Source organism: Martes martes, assembly GCF_963455335.1.
Source record: "Martes martes genome assembly, chromosome: 1".
In the NCBI taxonomy this organism is placed as follows: Eukaryota; Metazoa; Chordata; class Mammalia; order Carnivora; family Mustelidae; genus Martes; species Martes martes.
Genome location: NC_137888.1, coordinates 80989368 through 81012934, shown reverse-complemented (window position 1 = coordinate 81012934; position 23567 = coordinate 80989368). Strand labels below are relative to the sequence as shown.

The 23567-nt window shown below is 35.3% G+C and overlaps 1 protein-coding gene across 1 annotated transcript in view; it reads right to left on the bottom strand.

Moving 5' to 3' along the window:
* LEKR1 (leucine, glutamate and lysine rich 1) overlaps positions 1-23567 on the bottom strand; it is a gene marked incomplete at its 5' end in the record, with an annotated part of 183857 nt that overhangs the window by 53824 nt on the left and 106466 nt on the right. The window contains one exon of the mRNA XM_080825190.1: positions 7482-7563. Coding sequence (XP_080681316.1) covers positions 7482-7563 — 82 coding nt within the window. The remainder of the gene's footprint in view (positions 1-7481; positions 7564-23567) is intronic.

The following is a 23567-nucleotide window of genomic DNA, read 5'->3' as shown; positions in this document are numbered from 1 at the left end:
ACATATGTCTTGATTTTATGTAATTGGGTTTTTTAACAAAACTCAAAAAGTTAATATATTAAGAAAGAGTAATATTCCAGTTTAAGTTTATATAGGCTATTTATTAATAAGTCATTATCTGAAAGTACCTTAAAATAGCTTATAAACCTTACAACGAACTATATGTTAGATTGCCAATGAGTTTGCCCTACTTGTAGAATGACTTTAATTTCTAATAAATAATCATTTATTTGCATAATGAATATGAACAACATTCATTTATTTTTAAAACCATTTTATTGTAAAATATGATAAAATTGTAAGCTATAGGAAAATCGCATAAAACAATTATATAATGAATTATTATAAGGAGAAAACTCTTATAACTACCAACCAGGTAAAAACATAAAATCCTGACCAGCTACCCTAGAAGCTTCATGTCCCTGGTCCCAGTCACAGCCAAACCCCATCCTCCCTAAAATAACCATTTTCATGAATTTTATAGTAATCACTTTGATTTTCCTTAGCATTTTATTACTCAAGTTCTATCTTTGAACACTACATTTTAGCCTAACTTTTTCTTCTCAAAAAATGTCTTTTAAAACATGTTATTTTCATTATCCACTTTTTGTAAAATCGATGAAGGTTATCATGTTGACACACAATGAAGTACATATATACAGACATGATATGTCTGACATATATACAGCCCCTTGAAACCATCAACAGAATCAAGCAGCACATGAGCCTACTCAAAGCCTAGATCTTGGTCTCTAATGCCACTCCTATTCAAAGGAACGAAGAGTACTGAGAAATGGCTGATTCCAAGACTAAGGCAGAGTAAGTATATCTGAGATACCTTGTTATGTCAGAAGGTGAAGAAGTACTTATAAAAGATGAGGAAACCACATTCCAATGTCACAGAAGGCAGCTTGAAGGGTCTCCTACTGGCTAAGCCTAGATAATTTATGTATCAAAGCAATTCAATACAGTAATCAATTATAAACCATTGAAAAAATAAGAGTTCATAGGTTCACACCAATAATAAATAAATAAATAATGGGGAGAAGTGGAGGCTCTTGCTTAAAGTAGGATGCTGAGGGCTAATAAATGGGGAGGGAGGGCTGGAGTCAGAAAAATCATCATTTAGCAACCACTATGTAGAGTTTAGATAAGGTAAAAATCATTAATGGATGCTATATTGAGAGAGAAATTTTGATGAGAAGGAGAGCATTTAAAGTGTCTCTTATGGACTGCTTACTAGTTGAAAAGGAACAACAACAACAAACCCAGGAATAAGTGAAAAAATTGAGCAATACCATCACCAGGTGATCAAAATTAACATCACCTAGTGAAGGCAGGCAGGTAGTCATACTCTGAGAAGGACACATACTCACTTACATGGTTTTCTGGTTAAGAGTACATGCCCCTAATCCAATCAAAAGGAAACATCAGACCAATATGAAATGAAAATTTTTATTTAAAAATTTTTGAGGGATTCTGCATTTTTCAGAAAACGTCAATGTCATAAAAAAAGAGAAACTGAAAATATTCCAGAATTAGGAGGCTAAAAAGACATGCCAAACAGGCTGACTCTACTGGTCCTATACTAGAGGAGAAAATGCTATAAAGGCCAACTAACAAAATTAGAATATGGATGGCAGATTAGAGGACTTTATATAAATTTATGACACAGATTACTGTGCTTTTTATTATGTTATGTTAGTCACCATACTGTACATCATTAGTTTTTGATGTAGTGTCCCATGATTCATTGTTTGTATGCAATACCCAGGGCTCCATGCAGTGCTTCCGGATTAAAGTATCACCATCCTGAGGAAAGGCAGGCTAAAGTACTTAGAGGTAAAGGGTCATGTTGTATGTAACGTACCCTCAAACGAGTCAGGAAAGAAAAGTGTGTGTGTGTGTGTGTGTGTAAAGAGAGAGAGAGAGAGAAAGGAGGGGGCCAGGGAAAGGATGAGGGAGAAAGCAATGGTTATTGCTTTTTGGGTAAAGGTTATTTGGGTGTTCTTTGTGCTATTATTATGTTTACAACTTTTTTTAAGTTTTAAGTTATTTCTGAATAAAATATTAGAAAAGAAGGAATAAGGAAGAGTTTCACATACCATTAGAAAACTGGGCAAAGATTATGTTCAGGTGAGTCACAAAAGAAAGAATTCAGAGTCAAATATGCAGAAGTACAGTGTTTCATCAATCAAACTAGTTTTTTTTTTATTATTTTTTTTAGTTATTATACCATTAGCTAGGAAGTGGAGAAATGGGTATTTACAAACAATGCTGAGATTATAAATCAGTATAATCTTATTGGAAGGCAATAAGTCATTATGTATTAAAAGCATTAAAATTATTTAAGTTTGATTCTAGCAAAAACTATCCAAAGGAAACACTTGTGTGTGAGTAGATTTATCTATATGAATTTCAAAGTACTTTACTTATAAAAGTGAAAAATTTAGAAATTCTACAAAAACAAAAGCTTAGTAAGTAGTTATGATTCATCTACACATGAATACTGTATAGCCATTTAATAGTTATCTATAAATGTATCATGTAATGACATGAAAAATGTCATTTTTTAGAACATGTCATATATTTATCACTAACTGAAAATGATACATTATCTAAGTGAAAATATGCTAAAAAATAGACATTACTTAGAAAAAGAAGACTTTAAGAAAAAGTTATTAGAAGAAGGACTAGAAGGCTTTATCAAAATACAACTAGGATATCCTTTTTTACATATTCCTGTATTTTCCAAGTTTTTTTTTTTTAACCTAAAAAAATGCTTTCAGGGGCACCTAAATGGCTTAGTTGTTTAAGCGTCCGACTCTTGATTTTGGCTGGGGTCATAATCTCAGGGTTGTGAGACTGAGCCCTGAGTCAGGCTCTGCATTCAGTGTGCTTAAGATTCTCTCTCCCTCTGCCCCTCACCCCCACCCTACTTGAATGTTTTTTTTCTCTCTCTCTCTCTAAAAAAAAAAAAAAGTGCTTTGAGCCCAAGGTGATATATTGAATTGTTGAATCACTGTATCGTACATGTAAAACTAATATAACACTGCAAATTAACTAATTGGAATGAAAATAAAAACTTTGAAAAATCCTCTGAGGTACAGCATACCCACCATGACATTCACTCCATGTTCAGACTCACATACAGCTTTTCTAATCTAGAGACAGGGACAGTAGAACTTCTTTTAGTGGTTATTTTGCTAACTGTATGGACAATTAATCTAGAGAGCCTACCGTCCCAAGGATTCCCCTCACCATGGTCTGCTTCCACCCCCATGCCTATTAAGCCACCCTTTCTATGGTTTACTCTTCATGACACAATGGCTATCTTCATCTTCATTAGAATGGGGAGAGGGGGAACTGGAGGGAATAGAAAGAAAGCCTGTATCTCTTTCAACACTGCATTCCTTCCTTACTCTCAGCAAATAATGTCAATCTTTTCAAGAGCTTGGAATAAGCCTTCAGGAAGGCCCCTGCTAATCAACATAAAGGAAATAAGGTGAAATAATTGGATGCTTTTCTTGATTTGAAAGGCAAGTTTTGGGGTGCTTCATTCCATTAAGTGTCTGCTTTGGCTCAAATCATGACCCCAGAGTCCCAGGACTGAGCCCCACATTGGGCTCCCTGGTCAGTGGGGAGTCTGCTTCTCCCTCTGCCCCTTCCCCTGCTTGCGCTCACTCTCTCTCACTCGCTCTCAAATAAGTAAGTAAGTAAATAAATAAATAAATAAAATCTTTTTTTTTTTTTTTTAAAGATTTTGTCCATTTATTTGAGAGAGAGAGAGAGAGAGCATGAGAGGAGAGAGGTCAGCGGGAGAAGCAGACTCCCTGCCGAGCAGGGAGCCCGATGCGGGACTCGATCCTGGGACCCAGGATCATGACCTGAGCCGAAGGCAGTCGCTTAACCAACTGAGCCACCCAGGCGCCCCTAAATAAAATCTTTTTTAAAAGGCAAGTTTCTATACCATTCCACTGCTTCATATGAAATAACCATTTTCTAACTGTCTCCTTGATACTTCCACCTGGCTGTCCAAAAGGCATTCCAAATCGAATACCATCAAAAGCACAGTTTTTTATTTCCCTCGCCCCATATCTATCTCTTCAACAATTTTCGCCTTCAATCAAGGACACCAACCCAATAATGACAAGGTAGCCCTTATTTCCTTCTTACAGTTGAGAAAATGGAGTCTAGAGAGATTAGTGCCACACATGAGGTGACATACTACTAAACAGCAGAGCGGGAAGCAGTCTGGATCCAGAATCCAGGCTCATAGTCACTCTACTCTAGTGCCTCTCAACTGTCTACCGTGATGCTGAAAGTCCCCAAATCTCATCCTTTATTCTTTCCTTTCCAGTCCTCTTGCTCCCCAGTCACATCCACTCCACCAATAAATCCTGTCAGATTGAACTGACACATATTCCTCTCCATCTCCCCACTACATACAGCCTTACACTCAACCATTCACTTCTCACTTGCATGAGCTCATGCCCTCCGACCTGGTCTCCCCGATTGCTCTTATACTCCCACTCCAGTCCACTCTCCAGGTAGCTGCCATGCTGACACGTTAAAACAAATCAGATCAGTTCACTCTCTTGTCAAACATCCTCTAATAGTTTTCCATTGCCCTCCATTATAAATCCAAAATCCTCACTAGACTCTGAACACACTGGTGTGTTAATTTCTTATTGTTGCTATAACAAATTACCACGACCTTTGTGGTTTACAACAACACAAACTTATCTTACAGTTATAAGGTAAGAAGTCCTAAAATCAAGATATCTCAAGGGCTGTGTTCCTTCTGGTGGTTCCAGGAGAAGATCTGTTTCCTTGCCTTTTCTAGCTTCTAGAGACCACAGGCATTCTTTGGCTTGTGCCCCCTTTTTCTAACCTCAGATCACAACATTCCAAACATTGCTTCTACCTTCACAACTACTTCTGTGACTCTGACCTTCTTTCCTCTTATAAGTATCTCTGCAATTATACTTATAAGTATTTCCTCTTGTAAGTATCTCTGCAATTACATCAGGCCTGCCCAGATAATCGAGGATAATCTCCCTCTCTCAAAATACTTCGTCACATGTGCAAGGTTCCTTTTTTCATATAGAATAATATACTCACAGATTCCAGGGATTAAGCCATGAAAATGTTTGGGTACCATTTTTCTGTCCATCACAACTGGCTTTCCTCGTGTCTTGAACTTGGTCAGCAAGTTCAACTGGTCTTCCTCATGTCATAACTTTTCAAAGCATCATAAATGATCTACCATGTTAGCAAGCATTACTGGTTGCATTCTAGACATGCACTATAGCTTTCTTCCTGGCCATCAGAGCTCCATTATCATAACCCTTGCTTGGTCTATACTAATTGTGTTAGTCTTGTTCCCCTTGCCAGTGATTCATTTAGGAGATGTAAAGAGAGGGACTCTGGGACATTTTTTCCTCCTTTCTAAGGAGACACCAGAAAAACAGGCCCTTCCTGTCTCTGGGCAGTTCCATCTGGATGTGGTACCACCTCGTAATCACAAGGGACTTAGTAGTTCTTTCATAACTCAGTTTTCTAAAAATGGATACTTTGCCCATTTTCTAATTTTAGGAAGTTTTTATATAGGGCAGGAAGCACCAGTTTTATAAACTGAAACAAAAGCATTAGCGTACCTGCAATTGCATAGTGATGTCCTCCAGCTAATTTGTTTGATGGACTTTAGTGACGTTGTATTTCTCACTCCAACTCCAACCTATTCTGACTCCTGTCATTTCTCAGAATTTATATTATAAATTATGTTAAAAACACAATTAATAATGGGGCACCTGAGTGGCTCAGTTGGTTAAGTGTCTGCCTTCAATTTGGGTCATGATCTCAGGGTCCTAGGATTGCGCCCCACATCGAGCCCCACGTCAGGCTCCGGAGCCTACTTCTCCCTCTCCCTCTGCCTGCCGCTCCCCCTACTTGTGCTCTTTTTCCCTCGCTCTGGCTATCTTTTTCTCTGTGTCAAATAAATAAATAAAATCTTTAAAATATATATACATATACATGAGTAATGAAAAATACCACAAAGCATGTTAATTAATATTAAATGGGAATGTGCCTTGTATATATAGAAAATTCTGTGCCACTTTATCAAGTAAAATCAAATCATGTCACAACCACTTAGCTTTTCCTTTTCCTCAGTATGCTTATTTCTGTAGTTAGCATCTCTCCTAACTGCCAGGACTCCACTCCATATGCTAAAGTCTTGGTTGGTCCACAAATTACCTTTGAGTTGAGTTAGGTACCAGCCCTATTCCTCTATTCCTGGAATGTGCTTTTGTCACTTATTGAGATCTAAGAAACCAAAGTCACACAGTAGCCGTAACTTGATTAGGTTGCCCTCCACAAGAGACATCCATATGGCCAAAGCCCTCCCTAATGTTACTAGAGGGTGGGGAACAATGGGATTTTTTTGCGGGGGGTAGGGGAGGTAATCACATTTGCTTATTTCATGCTTGTTCTCTTCCAGAAAATCACCTCCTGGGTCCAGTGAATCATCCAAGGACCTCCTGTCCACTCATTCCTTCAACCTCAACCACTATACACTGATGGTTGAATTATTGTATTTACTGTACTATTAACCACAGTGCTATAAAGCTTGAATATTTGATTTCTTTTGTTTTTCAAAGACAAATTATTTTGCTACAAATAATTCAAGTATACATTAATTTGGTAAGGCATTTTTGGAATTTGTTCTTCCTTGTGCTGCTAAGAATTTTATTAAACACATTGTTCTTAGGAGTAGTCCATAGTCAACACAACATCTCGTTGCTAAGCATTCTAAATATTTATATGTCTGGTGAGGTTCATTCTTCCAAAATATAGGAACTGAAAACCAGGGCTACCAGATAACATACCACAAAGTAAAAAAAATTTTTTTCAAAGATTACATAAATTCTATTTTAGTATTGTAATTATAGATGTATGATATTTATACTATAAAGTAATTTTTGAAACTTCTGAAGTAAATCCATTTCTAAAAGCAATAGTGCTCTGGATATTTTACAAGGGCATTTTCTTGTCATCTGTTTTTCAATATTTTCTTTCTCATTTATATAAAGTGTAAGTACTCCAGTATTTCAAAGATACTCAAAGATACTACTTCAAAGATACTCTCTTTTTGAACTTAAATTTGGTAACTGAATGGATAATAAAGAGACACGTTAAGAGAAAAAAAATCAGAATATTTCACATTGAGTTACACTTGAACAATCAGGGAAAGCTTTAATACATGACTAGGTTAAGTTTCTTATTGAGTGAAATTCTTATTTCATGTATTTAAAAATATTTACATGTCCTTTAATATACAAGACAGGCCAGAAAAGTGCCCGAGAAAAGCAGACCACACTCACAACGAAATCACTGCCAAAAGAGTCACAGAGAACAGATGGTAAGGGTGGGGGAGGTCTTTCTAAAATCTACAGGTTGTTCAATGTTTACCATCTTACATGAGCTTTTCTTTATAGTTGTCAATCTCGGTCACTGCCTTCTGAAGGTTTAGCCCAAGGGCCTCTACTTGACCTTGTAAATCTGAAATGACACAATGTATTCATCTGATTAGTACATTCAAAATGTCCAGATAGTTTCAGAATGTAAACCATATTGTTTGAGAACTGCCACTCAGTTCCTGCAGCATGCTACAGCTGTTTACTCCGGTTTGCCAAGACATGCAGCCCATCTCTCCGGAAACCCCTCAGAATTAATGGTTTTTGACAGATCTAATTTATTGGCCTCTTTCTGCCCCCAACATCTTGCTAATTGAGCCTATAGTGAATAGGCTAAATTTTATTAATGTTTTTAAAGGAAATTTATGTTGCTGACACACACACGTATTTCTGATCATGTGGCTCACCTCTGAAACATCTGACTGCCTAATCCGGCCCTTGTGGCCTGGAACTGAGAAGGATCACTGAGGCCTCCTGGTAGAACTGAAATAGACAAACCATGTGCGAGGCTCCTGGTATAGAATCTGTTAACTCTGGGTAGCATCTAAGAGGCATTTTAATGACTTTCGAAGCCAAGAAAATACAAGCAGGAAATTGGCTTCCATGGTCTGGGGAATTCAAGCAGTGTTTGAGAAAGATTATTCAAGCAGCCGTGTCTAACGCATGTGGATGCAGAACTGAAACTAAAGCAGAAAGAACAAATAGCTTGAATGAAGTAGGTCCTGCCTTTAGCCTGTGTGTGGGAACTATGATCCGAAACCCCACTGCAATGACAGCCCTTGTTGGCACTCTTGTTGAGAGAAAGGTAGGAAACAAACATAGATGGACTAACTGGTTTCTATGGGGAAAATAATTTAACACACTGGAACTATAAAAGTCTATGTTACTCCTGCTCAGATATGTTTTAACAACATAGTTTTAATAGTAAACTTTAAAATCTTTATGCATCCATACAAATACATAACATTTCTATATATATCGTCAATCTGCCTTCTTTGCTTTGTTTTATGAAGAAGAGCCAGTACCCTTAAATTAGGAACCAAAACAAAAATCAGAAAACAAATTTACTCTAAATGAATGTTTTAATTAGAATTTGCCAGACATTTAGTATAAATCTTCATGTTTACCCAGGACTTACACATACATTATTTAATTTTATCCCTCAAACCTCTATCTAGGTGCAAATAGCCCCATTTTTCAGATAAGGAGAAAAAAAGGAGATACTCTCTGATTCTCTTGCCTGGTATCTTAAGATATGCTTTTTTTTTCCTCTTTTTTTTTTTGTCTTTAAGATTTTTATTTATTTATTTGACAGACAGAGACTACAAGTAGGCAGAGAGGCAGGCAGACAGAGAGGAGGAAGCAGGCTCCCCGCTGAGCAGGGAGCCCGATGCAGGGCTCGATCCCAGGACCCTGAGATCATGACCTGAGCCGAAGGCAGAGGCTTTAACTCACTGAGCCACCCAGGCGCCCCAAGATATGCTTTTTATTTTTATTTATTTATACGTTTTTTGAAAGAAGGGGAGGGGCAGAGAGAGAGAGAATCTTAAGCAGGCTCCCTGCATAGCATGGAGCCCAAAGCAGGACTCGATCTCATGACCCTGAGATCATGACGTTAGCAGAAATGAAGAGTTGGTTGCTTAACCAACTGAGGCACCCAGGTACCTCTTGCCTAATATCTCACAATGACTTAATGCATTAGCCAACAGTTAAACTGACAGAATGTTTTTAAGTCAACTGAGGGGATCAATTTGAAAGAATGGCCCCTCAAAGTAAACGCCAATAAGGACTTAACTCATAGATAATATTTTGGGGTACCTTTTCCCCAGTTATCAAGTGATATCATTATATTTGGGAATAGATCAAATACATATAGATAATTTATTTTTGAATGTGACCTTCTGAAATAAAGCAATCTCTTATGAACACTGCACGATGAATTGTTTTGTCATTAAGTTCATATGGACTTGCAAAGGGGTTCTATTCACACAGGCATAGCCAAAAGATTTCAGCCCATCCTCTGAAGAATAAGGAAGGAAGGTGGTTAGTGTTTGTTGAAGGTGCACTCTGTGGCACTGTGCAAAATGCTTTTTCCTATATCATTTCATTTATAGTCACAACTACCATAAAAGACAGATACATATTTTTACTAATATAGACTCAAAGAAGCTGAGTAATTAACTAACTTATCAAAGGTGACATAGCTAGTAAGAAGTGCTCCCATGATCAAAACTCAGATTAGACTCATCCTGAAGTCCTTATCTTTCTAACTCTCCTACATGGCTCTCAAATTATAAAAGCTACAAGGGAATGTGATATTTGTTCGTGAAAGTATGGTTAGTGTAACTACAGATCTGTTCAACATATCTAAGAATTGTTAAAGGGGCATAGTTAAGATGAATGAAAAGTATTTTACATAAAATATGTAGTATATTAGCAGAATGTCTAACTCCAAGAGGGTTTAGATTTAATTTTTGAAAGTTTTAAAAATTAATATAATAAATGAAAGATATTAAGACAAACATGGTATCACTGCAAACAATTTTATGAGACTGACTTCAGAGAGAACAATTATGCCTTTATATTAATGTCCCTCTGTGCTTTCGTCAAAACATAATCTTAAACTAGATGAAGCACGGGTCTGAGTCCATGTAACAAATTTCATGTTATCACTTCCAAATACAGCTATTGTTAAGAGGAAGAATTGATTATCTTGAAAACAAATTCCAAATAATTGGTACTTGATATGTGAATTTTATACAGTTAATTCTCAATCACCCCAAAATTACAATAGTAGATAGTAAAAATGGCAGCTAATTAAATCCCTATTTTTATAGCATTTATAGCATTTTAAATCCCTATTTTATAGCATTGAAAAGAGAGAGAGCGCAGGAGAGAGCATAAGAGAGCACAGGGGTGAGGGGCAGAGGGAGAGGGAAAGAGAGAACCTCAAACCAACTCCCCATTGAGCAAGGAACCTGAAGTGGAACTCAATGCAGGGCTCGATCTCACCACCCTAAGGTCATGACCTGAGCTGAAATCAAGAGTGGGAGGCTTGACCAACTGAGCGACCCAGGTACCCTGCTTTGGAAAGTATTTTTAAGCTCACATTTGAATACAAATGTGCATCACAGTTCCAGCATTTACTAGGTTTAAAGGAAAATAAACTACACAATCATGACCCACTCAAGAAAGAAAAAGCTACTGTACTTTCCAGTATTATTCTCTCTGCATACCCACCCAAATCTGTCTTTCTCCCTGGCTCAAGTTAAGCATAGATAGCTTAGTCTAATTCACAGCGTCCAGTGAGTAAAGAAGTCACTTCCTTCAGAAAATTTACTATGTATTTACAGCAACTCTGAGCCAAAATAGGGAAAGGGAATAAATGTTTTACTCCACAACACAGAAACCACTGAAGGCTGCCATGTGAAGTAAACAGAAACAGAAAATACAAGTAACATCAACAAAGAAATCACTTTATATAAACAGAGAAGATACCACAGAGAATTGAGGGAAAAAAAGATTCATTATAAATAATCCATAATGTAAACTGACCAGCAGTATATAATTAAGAGTTAATATATTTTCATGGCTGTTTCTTTTTTTTTTTTTTTTTTTGCTGTTGCTGTTTTTACTTTTGGTTACATTTTCTCTAAAAAAGAAGTGCTAAGAATTATTTTAAAAATACACAGAACTTATTATTACTGTTCTGAATGGGGAGTAAGCATGCTACTGTTTTATTATCAGTTCTGGTAGACTAGCAGGGTTGTTTTGTTTTTAGAAGCAGAGTGCCTGGTTTCTGTCCTCAATAAAGGAGCACAGTTAGGATAAGCACCAGAGAGATTAAGCCACCTGCACAAGACAGCTCCTTCAGTTCCTGAGGCAAGAAGTTCTTAAATAAGTGTATTGTTCTGTGCAGTCCTTCTGTATAGTTAAATAAATTCAACTTCAATTTTCTGTCATTCAGCATGACATTGGATTATGAGGCAAAAGGCCCTAACTGCCTACAAAAAGAAAGGAAGCATTGGCTTTAAACACCATGCAGATGTAAGGCGGAACCCATGGAAACAATCCAAAATTTACAACAGCAAATTCTACTATGATGTGACTGCGTTCTTTGCAGATATTAAATAAGAAGCAAATGACTTTAAATGAACAAGACAAAAAAGAGCTCTTAGCCTCTCTTCATACGAAGCCAGCTGCTTGCTGGATAGCATTACACAGGCATCAGCTTTGGGGTAATTAGTCTTTTAAGAGAATGCTGTTATTCCAAAAGGTTTCTAGAAACTACAAATACAAAAGGTATTCATAGTTAGCTATTTTATAGAAGGATATAAAACATTACAGACACTTGGAGAATATATTTAGCATGACATTTGAGAAAACAATAAATAGAACCTTTATAGTGGAAAGATATTTCAAGTTTAAAGCTTTCTGGATAAACAACAACAACAGCAACAAAAAATCTGGTTCAAAGTAGAGGCAACTGATTGCAGGTTCAAGAAGCAGAATGAAAGAATAAGCAAGCAGTAAGAAAGAATAAGAATTGGCCCCCAGAGATCCCAATCAGGGGAATTTTTTTAAATGAGAAATTGAAGGCTCTATATTTTTTTAAATGGTAGAGATAACTGAGGAAGAGGAAAAACAGAAGTTCGCTATTCCCAATACATTCCTATGACAGGGTAACATAAAGGTACATGTAGTGCACGATCTCTAAAGCCAGACCACCTATTTTCAAACACGGGCTCTGCTTCTATGAGCTGTGTGACTTTAGGTGCATTAGTTTTTTATCTATAAAATGGTGACTACAGCATAGGACTGAGAATTAAGAGATTTAAAATATGTAAAGAGAAGAGTGGCAGGCACGTAGTAAGCACTCCCTGCTAGGTCTTACCATCAGTGGCACTAGTGAGGCCAGAACCTGGCTCCCACCCTCACTTCCTCTCTGAATCTCAGCATTTTTCACCTTGAGGACCTTGTTCTTGCCGTTGGGCCAGGTGTCACCAGCCATTATCCTTGCATGGGGAAAGGTGAAAATGAAGGGTTTAACTGCGTATTTTTCTTTAAAAATATACAGAGTAACAACGGCCATGTTAAAACTTGTTAAATATGGGTGATGGGTTCACCCACATTTGTTATATTATCCTCTGTATTTTTCTGTGTTTGGCATATTTTGTGAAAATATTGTTTGGGGAGGGGTCTTGCTTGCACAGTCATCGATGACAGTATGCTCTGTATAATCAACTCAGTTCTCTGTGGTCAAGGTACAAAAGAAAACAAGGGTTAGAGAACTTGATGTGGAAGTGGGGGATGAGGTTGAAAAGTTAAAGACAATGTATTCGCTTCTGTGAATAGCTAGCTAGAGGGCTATATAGTAATCGGGAAGTTTGTTAGCTTAATTTTTAAGACATTGGGACATATTATTTGGATTTGGGAATGATCCATTTTAGAGGGAACCATTCTAGAGTGTTCATGAATTTGATGTACACTTTCTAATTTGCTTCTTATGTGTGGAAAAAGATAGTACTTTTTGCAAGTGTTTTTAAAAACTACCCAAGTGTTGTTAGGCTATGCATCTCATTGTAATTATTACTTGTCTTCACTATACATTATTTTGAGACCTACCTATGTAACCATATATAAATGTGATTCATTTCTTTCAGACTGTCATATAATATCTAATGTGGGTACATGTCACTTTTTACTGATCTAGGCCTATAGTGATGGAACCTGGTTGCTTGCAACTTGTATCACCATAAATAATCCTGTGACAAAAGTTTTTACCCATCTTCTTGAGTACTTACGGGGGAGTTTTTCTGTAGCATGTCCCCAGAACAAACTTATGAGGCCATAGGCATGCATACGCTTAATTAATTCCAAATGGTTCCCAGGATGGAGGCACCAGTGTACATTTCCACCTCACTAAATGAAGGCTCCTGCTTTCCTAATACTTATCAGAAAGAGCTATTTACTTTTTTTTTTTTTTTTTTGGCCGATCCACAGGGTGCAAAATAGTGTCTCATTGTTGGTTTAATCTGCAGTTCTCTGCTCACTATTGAAGCTGATCATCTCATTTTACACTTCTTAGTCATTCCTGTCTCTCTCTTCATGATTTGCCTCTCTCTTCATGATTTGCCCCAGTCTCTTTTCTATCTACTCCAATCGAGCTTTCTTCTTCACTCCTCCACAGAAAATAGCTCTTTTTTAAAAAATTTTTAAAGATTTTATTTAAATTCTAGTTAGTTAATATATAGTGTATTATTAGTTTCATGCATAGAATTTAGTGATTCATCAGTTGCATATAATACCTACTGCTTATTACATCATTAACGCCCATCACCCAGTTACTCCATCCCCCCACCAACCTCCCCTCCAGCAACCCTCAGTTTGTTTCCTATGGTTAAGAGTCTCCCAAGCTTTGCCTCCCTCTTTGTGTTTTGTTTTTTTTTTTAATCCCTCTTTGTTTTTAATCTTACTTTATTTTTCCTTCCCTTCCCCTATGTTCATCTGAAATAGCTCTTTTTAAAGTTATGAACGACATACTATCCTGGCAATCCCAAAATTCAATTCTCTGTTCTTATATAATTCAACATTTTAGCAGCATTTGACACAACTGTTTACTTCCTCTTTGAAACACTCCTCTTGTCTCCATTAAACTATACTCTCTAGTTTCTTCCCACCTCATTGGCTAATTGTTTCTCAGTCTCTGTTGAGGATCCTTATTCATAGAACACTCCAGGGTTCAGTTTGTAGCCCTTTTCTCTATGTGCATTTTCTCTCTAGTGGATCTCATCTAGTCTCATGGCTTTGAATAACATATATAAAGGTGTCTTTCATCATCATCATCATCACAACTAAGTGCTGAGTACTTACTCTACCAGGCATGACATTCTATGTGCATTACACTAATTTAATCTTCACAATACAAAGTCACTAGAATGTAAATTCTGTAAGAGCAGAAACCTTATCTGTTATATTCATAGTATTTGAGATATGGAAGGTATTCAAAAAATAATTGTTGAATGAATAAATGAAATGTTGTAGATAGAAGAAATAAGAATGCCTATAATTAAATGCTTAAATTTATGTATTTAGGGTTTAAAAGGCATGGAACAGAAAGAGTTGTGCAGTTTTCATTGATAATATCTAATATGTATCTTGGCATTAAAATGCAAACTTTCTTATAAATAGGTTATTTTACTTCACTAGACACTCATTGAGTATCTACTCTGTTATAGGTAGGGTCCATGCAAACTGGATTCAGTCCATAAATACCAATAGGATATATTCCCTTGTCATTAGAGATTATAATGAAGTGCCTCCTTTTGCCTTCAAGATGATGAATAATGTTTTAGATAACAAATCAATAACTCCTTTAATCTTAATCCTAAACCTGTTTTATTTCTCCAATATTTTAAATGAGTTTATTTAGTTAGATGGTTAATTATATGGCTGAAATTGTGGGATTTTTGATCAGATATAACTGATGTGAATGAACATACTCAGTATGTTGCATTTAGAGGATATTTATATGTATATATTATTACACCATAGTTTAATGAGCTTAGACTTTTACAAAAGTAAGATCTCACTGAAATTTTTTTAAATGAGCATTAACAGGGGAAACCTTGGCAGATGTAAGAATATATACCAATAATAGAAGAAAGTTCTATAATGAGTATTCAACTGTATCAATTGCAAATTAACATATTTTAACTTTAGCAAACACTTTACAAAGCTCAGATGGTAATATAGCCACTCAGAAAATTCATTTCATTTTAGGGTTTATGTTTCAGAGGTTTGATTCACATCTATTTTGCAACAAGTATACTTGAAACACATTAACATTTTCCACATAATGCCAGAAAGGACTGAAATAACATTTGGAGATTTTAATACATCAGATGCTAGAACAGGTGTGGATATACAGCTAAAAAGTTGTAATTCAGTCCAGATGTAGTTATAGTAAACCCAGAAAATTATTTCACTAGGTGTGTATGGGTAGGCGAGAATAGGAATATGCATTAAATCATGCTAAGGAGATAATCAGATATTTAAAATTAGGAAGTGAATTACATTCTAGTAATAAGAATCGAAAATTTACTTCAGAATGCAAAAAAAAAAAAGTGCTTCTAAACCTTCATTGTAGTTTATTCTAAACATTAAACCAATCCAATATAACACGAAAATAACTCTAACTTAATGGGGCACTTATGAAATATTACAAATTATGGATAGATAAGATAAGAGGAGCTTAATTCTAATGTTTTTACCCTGATTAAAACTACTCTCTCTCTCAACTGGCAAACAAAGATAATACATCATTTAGCTCATAGGAATAATCCCGATGGGTTTAAAAACTTCTGAATACTTTAGTACTGTTTTCTGACAAATTTGTACATATAATTCACAAATCATACATACATATTTTAATAAGTTTTTTTTCAAGACTAGAAAATACTAGTAATCGATAGGGACAGGGAGCTACTATGAACACAACAGTATTAGCTAAAAATATTTATGGGATAAAAAGAAAAATACTTAGTTTTAATAATAAAGGGAATGAATACATGGAAGATAGAGAAGTTTAGATCTAAAAATATTTAAGACATTTTCAAATAGAGTCACATAACCATATAAACGTCTGTTTCTTTAATGAATCAGTGTATTTCACAATCAGAATGTTTACAGAGATTTCTATATGTAGGATAGCTTTATGCAAAACTATGAAAGAGATGAAGTACATGGTCAGCCACACAGGGCTCTGATTCTTGCTACCCCCCTTCCCCTTGCTGTGCTGGGATGGCAGGAAAATAGGCAAAGGGCAAGAATTTCTTCAAAAGATTGCTTTCATACTTTGTGCTAATTGCATTAAACAAATTCTACCACACAATTACGTAATTTAAAAGCGTCAAACAAAAAAACAAAGACAGTTTATAATTTGAAGACAAAAGAGATGATAAGGCAACACTCAGATATGTGAAAAGATTTACTATAAGGATATGTATCACAACATTTTAACAGAAAAAAAGTGAAAACAACCACCCAAAACTAGGATACAATTAAATAAATTATGATTCACCCTAAATCAAAATACCAAGAATACTTTGACATGGAAAATTTTCAGAAGAGAGGAAATGGGAGACTGGAGATTATAAAACTCTATTATTCTATTCTTATAAAAAATATATTCAAGACAGAGAGTCTAGGAGGATATGCATCAAATGTTTAGAACTCCCTCTGAATGTTGAGATTTCCCAATCAATAGTGAACATGGCTTATTTGGGTAACAGAAAACAAAAGAATCATATCAAAGTAGCCTAAAACATACCCATACCCATACCCATCTCATCACCCATTACGTAACCCATCAGGAGTTCCCATAACCTATCGTTAGGTGTCTACTGTCCTCCAGACCTCTTCTGCCTACCCCTTATGGAAACTTCTGCTTATCACCAGTACTGGAAATGGTCTGTTACAATAGCTCTCCTGAAGCATGAATTAATGATAACAAGATATATGTTTTAATGCTCCCATTAAAACATATGGTGGAATTTAAGAGTTAAGAGCCCAAGTTTTGGCAGTACAGTTCTAGAGTCAGGTTCCAATTGTGCTCGTTAGTAACTGTGTGGCTTTGGACAAATGACTTTATGCCTCTAAACCTTGGTAATCTCATCTGTAAACGGGAGATAATAAAAGTGATTAATCTAGGAGGGCAGGAGGGTAATGATAAATGAGTACACTGTGACGATATTGTGCATGGCATGTGGTTAGTAATTCATGAATATTAGCTATTATTTAGACTGTTGTAGGAAAGCTACCTGAATGCATAGGAATGATTTTTGTTTTTTAATGATGTAAGGATAGTATTAGTGATTAGCAAGGAGGAGAGGGATGCTGATAAGAGCTGAGACATTGGACACAGGGCATGTGGGGTGGTCATTTATTTCTCATTCTGACAGAGTAGCTGTTACTCATGCTATTGGCCCAGAAAGTGGATAATCTGTAAATGTCTATGAGCAGTAGGTTGTGTGCCTGGGTGAGTCCATGAGTGAAAGCGTAACTAGTATTGTTAAAGCTAACCAAGGCTGACTAGAATATAAATTAGCGGAGGCAAATGGACCTTTGGGCAAACAGGAATTAAAATTCATAGTTTTCCTTTATTATTAAAAGAGTACTTTTTAAATTCTAATACTTTAGCTCAAGTATAATAATTTGGTTGACTATTACATATTAATTTGGTTGACTATTATACCAACTATTAAGCTGGAAAACCAACTTAAAATTTAGTTAAATATTCTATATTTGTGTAGTTCTTTAGGGGTTCCTACATTTTATTTTTTTAATTCTCTTAATACTCTAAGATAGGTTAGAGCTCTAAGATAGGTCATATTTCCATTTCTAAGATAGGTCATATTTCCATTTTACCGGTGCAGTAATTGAGTCAAAGAAATGAATAACTTGTCCAAAGTCCTGTAAAAGGACTGTTTTTACAGAGCCAGAAAGCAGAAATATTTGGCTGCTGGATCACTATTTTTTTTTTTAACTGAGCCACATTTGCTCATTATGACTATCTTTCACCTTAATAGAGAAGCTACTAATTAAGGAATACAGCATTTCCACATGTTACAACAGATATGCTAAGTCAAAGAAGTCAGATATGAAAGATTACATATTGTATGATTCTATTTACATGAAATATCCATACCAGGTAAATCTATGGAGACAGAAAGTAAATTAATGATTGATGGGGGAAGGGAAGCAAGGTAAGGGTAGCGACTGTTAAAGACCATGATGTTTGTTTTTGGGAGGATAGAAAGGCTCTAGATTTTGATGGTGGTCATATACTTCTATAAATATCCTGAAAACTACTAAGCTGTACACCTAAAATGGGTGAATTTTATGGTATTTAAATTATTTCTTGATAAGGTTATTTTTAAAAAATGCAATGAAGATGTTAAAATATATGCAAAATAAATTTATTAAAATATTTGTGTGTTATTTATTACACCAAAAAGCTTACTGAAAAATAATGTAAGTTTTCTCACTTGGAATAAATTTGGAATTGGTCAAATAAATTTTAGGAAAGACAATAATGCTGAAATGATTTATCTGAACTCCATCTTCCAATATTTGTGACTACTGACAAAAAGTAAAGGACATTTTATCCTGCCAGGTGAAAGGAAAATCATTTAAGTGGACTGATTTGTGGGTCACAATGACCTCTGAGAAGAGTATTATCAATTTAGATAAATTGTGCATTTTGGAGGTTATATTAGTGTAAGCTAAACATAAAATTATAAAACTTATGTAAATAAATCTTTAAAAAAGAGCCAAGAATTTAGTCTTCAAAATTTTATATGTTTACTTTCTTGTGAAAAAGATTAAATTTTGACATTAAGAATTAGGCTGCTATAGGGCGCCTGAGTGGCTCAGTCAGTTAAGCATCTGCCTTCAGCCCAGGTCATGATCTCAGGGACCTGAGATCAAGCCCCACATCTGGCTTCCTGCTCAGCCAGGAGCCTGCTTCTCCCTCTCCTCCCCACTCATGCTCACTGGTCATGATTGTGCTCTCTGTCACTATCTTTGTCTCTCTATCAAATAAATAAATAAATAATCTTAAAAAAAAAAGAATTAATCTGCTATTAATAGCTTATTATTACTTTTAAACCACTATTAAACTATATGGGCCAGAGTTATCACTTGAATTTCAATTTTTGAATGTCTATATTTTAAAAGATAAAGGGAAATGTTGGAAAAAACAAGGCTAAAATTTTTTATGTAGTAAAATGATCATGCACTCTCACTCCTCTCTCTCTCTGACAAATAAATAAATAAATAAATCTTTGAAAAAAAAAAAAAAAAAAGGGACGCCTGGGTGGCTCAGTTGGTTAAGCAGCTGCCTTTGGCTCAGGTCATGATCCCAGCGTCCTGGGATCGAGTCCCACATCGGGCTCCTTGCTTGGCAGGGAGCCTGCTTCTCCCTCTGCCTGCCACTCTGTCTGCTTGTGCTCACTCTCACTCCTCTCTCTCTCCCTCTGACAAATAAATAAATAAATAAATCTTTAAAAAAAAAAAGAAAAGAAAAGAAAAATGATCATGAAAACTCTAAACCTGAATCGAAGTTGAAAACGTTTAATGGTGATTTAAAAGAAAAAATAAAAATGTAAAAATAAGAACATTTATTTAACTTTGGAAACAAGCAAATGGCATCAGAGTTAGAATCAAATTACAGCACAATATCGCCCAGAGGGGCCTCCAAGGCCTTAGTCCAACCCATCCATTGCCTAGATGTGGACACAAACTCATCAGGGAGAAATGGCCTGTCAGAGTCACATGGCTAATGTCTAGTCATCACCTTCTGATTCTTGGCCCAACATGCTTTCATTTAATACAACATTAGTGGGAAATGTTGGTAGGGGGTAGGTGGAGAAACACAACAAAGAGATAGTTATATATTTTAAAATGGAGAAAGATAAGTTTATCTAAAAGTGAATTCTAAAAGTAAGAGAATTGGGAATATAAAATATTAGAATGATTAGAATTTAATTTTAATTTAATTAAATTTAAATTAAATTAATTTAATTTAATTTAATATTAGAATGATTAGAATTAAAAATCATTAGAATGATTTTTAAATTTTATTTTTAAATAAAGGGAACACAATAATGATATAATAGTGAGCATGCCAAACTGTGGAAAGAACCAAGATGCCCTTCAACGGAAGAATGGATAAGGAAGATGTGGTCCATATACACTATGGAGTATTATGCCTCCATCAGAAAGGATGAATACCCAACTTTTGTAGCAACATGGACAGGACTGGAAGAGATTATGCTGAGTGAAATAAGTCAAGCAGACAGAGTCAATTATCATATGGTTTCACTTATTTGTGGAGCATAACAAATAATATGGAGGACAAGGGGAGATGGAGAGGAGAAGGGAGTTGAGGGAAATTGGAAGGGGAGGTGAACCATGAGAGACTCTGGACTCTGAAAAACAACCTGAGGGTTTTGAAGGGGCGGGGGGTGGGAGGTTGGGGGAACTAGGTGGTGGGTATTAGGGAGGGCACGGATTGCCTGTAGCACTGGGTGTGGTGCAAAAACAATGAATACTGTTATGCTGAAAATAAATAAAAAATTAAAAAATTAAAAATAAAAATAAAAAAATAAAATTGCAAGTATAATATTTCCCAAACTGCTTTTACTAGGCCCTCATTACCCTGATATCAACCAGACAAGGACACTATAAGAAAAGAAACTTACAGGCCAATATCCCTGATGAACACAGATGCAAAAATCCTCAATGAAATACCAGCAAACCAAATTCAACCATACATTAAAAAGGATCATAAACCCTAATCAAGTGGGATTTAGGCCAAGGATGCAAGGATGGTTCAACATCCACAAATAAATCTATATGATACACCACATTAACAAAATGAAGGATAAAAATAATATGATCATCTAAACAGATACAGATATAGCATTTGATAAAGTTCAACATCTACTTATGGTAAAAATTTTCAATAAAATAGGTATGGAGGAAAAGTACTTCAACATAGTAAAACCATATGTGACAAGCCCAAAGCTAATACCACACTCAATGATGAAACACTGAAAGCTTTTTCTCTAAGATCCAGGAATAAGACAAGGATGCCTACTCTTGCTACTTTACCCAAAACAGTATTAGAAATCCTAACCAGAGAAATTAAGCAAGAAAAAGAAATAGGCATCAAAATTAAAAAGGAAGTAAACGGTCATTATATGCAGATGACATAACATTATATATACGGGAAACCCTAAAGACTAAACCAAAAATTTTAAGAACAAATAGATGTTGCAGGATACAAGGTCAATAAGCAATAATCTGTTGTGTTTCTCCCTAATAGCAAACTATCAGAAAGAGAAATTAGGAAGATAATTTCATTTGCAATTGCATCAAAAAGAATAAAATATCTAGGAATAAATTTAACCAAGGAGGAAAAAGGCCTGAACACTGAAAACTATCAGACATTAATGGAAGAAACTGAAGGAGACACAAATAAATGAAAAGAAATTCTGTGTTCATGGATTAGAGGAATTAATATTGTTAAAATGCCCACATTACCCCCCAAAAAACTGTATCAGTGCAATCCCTGTTAAAATTCCATCAACATTTTTCACAGAAATAGAACAAATCAGAACCACGAAAGATTCTGAAGAGCTAAAGCAATCTTGAGAAAGAATAGCAAAGCTGAAAGCATCATGTTGTCTAATTTCAAACTTTCTTACAAAGCTATGATAATCAAAACTGTCGTATTGGCATAAAGACAAACATATAGATCAATGGAACAGAACTGAGAGCACAGAAACCCAAACATTTATGGTCAATTAGTTTACAACAAAAGAGCCAAGAATAGATGGTAAGGAAAAGACACTCTTTTCAATAAATGGTGCTGGGTAAACCGGACAGCTACATGCAAAAGAATGAACTGGACTACTATCTTATACCATACACAAAAATTAACTCAAAACGGATTAAACACTTGAATATAAGACCTGCAGCCATAACACTCCTAGAAAACATGGGTGGTAACCTCTTTGATATTAGTTTTGGCAATGATGCTTTAGATTTTACATCCAAAGCAAAGGCAATAAAAGCAAAAAATTGACAATTAGGACTATATCAAACTAAAAAGCTTCCAAATAGTAAAGGAAACCACCAACAAAATTTAAAGGCAATGTACCAAATGGGAGAAAACATTTGCAAATCATGTATCTGATAAGAGATTAATATCCAAAACACATAAAGAACTCATACAACTCAACAGCGATAAAGCAAACAATCAGATTAAAAAGTGGGCAGAGGATCTGAATAGCCATTTTTCTAAAGAAGATATACAGATGATCAACAGGCACACAAAAAGGCGCTCAACATCACTAATCATTATGGAAATACAAATCAAACCACACTGACCTATGACTTCACATCTGTTAAGATGGTTATTATCAAAAAGATAAGAGGTAACAAGTGTTGGTAAGACTGTGGAGAAAAGGGAACCCTTGTGTATTATCAATGGGAATGGAAAGTGGTGGTACAGCTACTATGGAAAAGAGCATGGACATCCTGAAACATTTAAGAATAGAACTATGATGTGGTACAGCAATTCCACTTTTGGGTATTTATCCGAAGAAATTAAAACACTAACTTAAAAAAATATATGCACCCCAATGTTCATTGCAGCATTATTTATAATAGTTAAGATATGGAAGCAACCTATGTACCCATTCCTGGATGAGTGGATAAAGAAAATGCGGTACGTATATACAATGTGGTATTACTCAGTCATAAAAAAAGAATGAAATCTTGCCAGGGATGGACCTTGGGGGCATTATGCTAAATGAAATAAGTCAGACAGAGAAAGACAAATACTGTATGATCTCACTTACATGTGGAATCTAAAACATATTCAAATACATGAATATGTTTAGTCAGTCAAAAAAGTACATTGACCTTGAACAACATGGAATCTAGAAGCACTGACCCCCTGTTCAACTGAAAATCTGCACATAACTTTTGATTTCCCCCAAACTTAACTGCTAATAGTCTATTGCTGAACGGAAGCCTCACCAATAACATAAACAGGCAATTAACAGATATCTCATATGTTACATGTATTATATACTACATTCTTACAATGAAGCAAGAAAAAAACATTAAGAAAATCATAAGGAAGAGAAAATACATTTACAGTACTGCACTTGTATTTACTGATACCGTAAGTTTACATTGTTTGCAAAATGGTCATCTGTCAATACCCACCTCAATATTTTCTTATATGCTACAAGAGACCGTAGATGTCATATGTGTTACTAACACTAGACATCAAAAATGAAAAGATAATATATGGTCTGTGTTTATATGTGTAATTTTGATAAATATTATCTTTTATAATGGATTTGTGCACATTTTATGGTAGTAAATGATAAAACAGACTAGTGTCTACATATGTATATCTATATCTATTATACATTCATGGCATACTTAACTTTTTCGTATTTTTTGCAGTATCTCTAGCCTATAGTTTGTCATGAGTTTTTTCATATT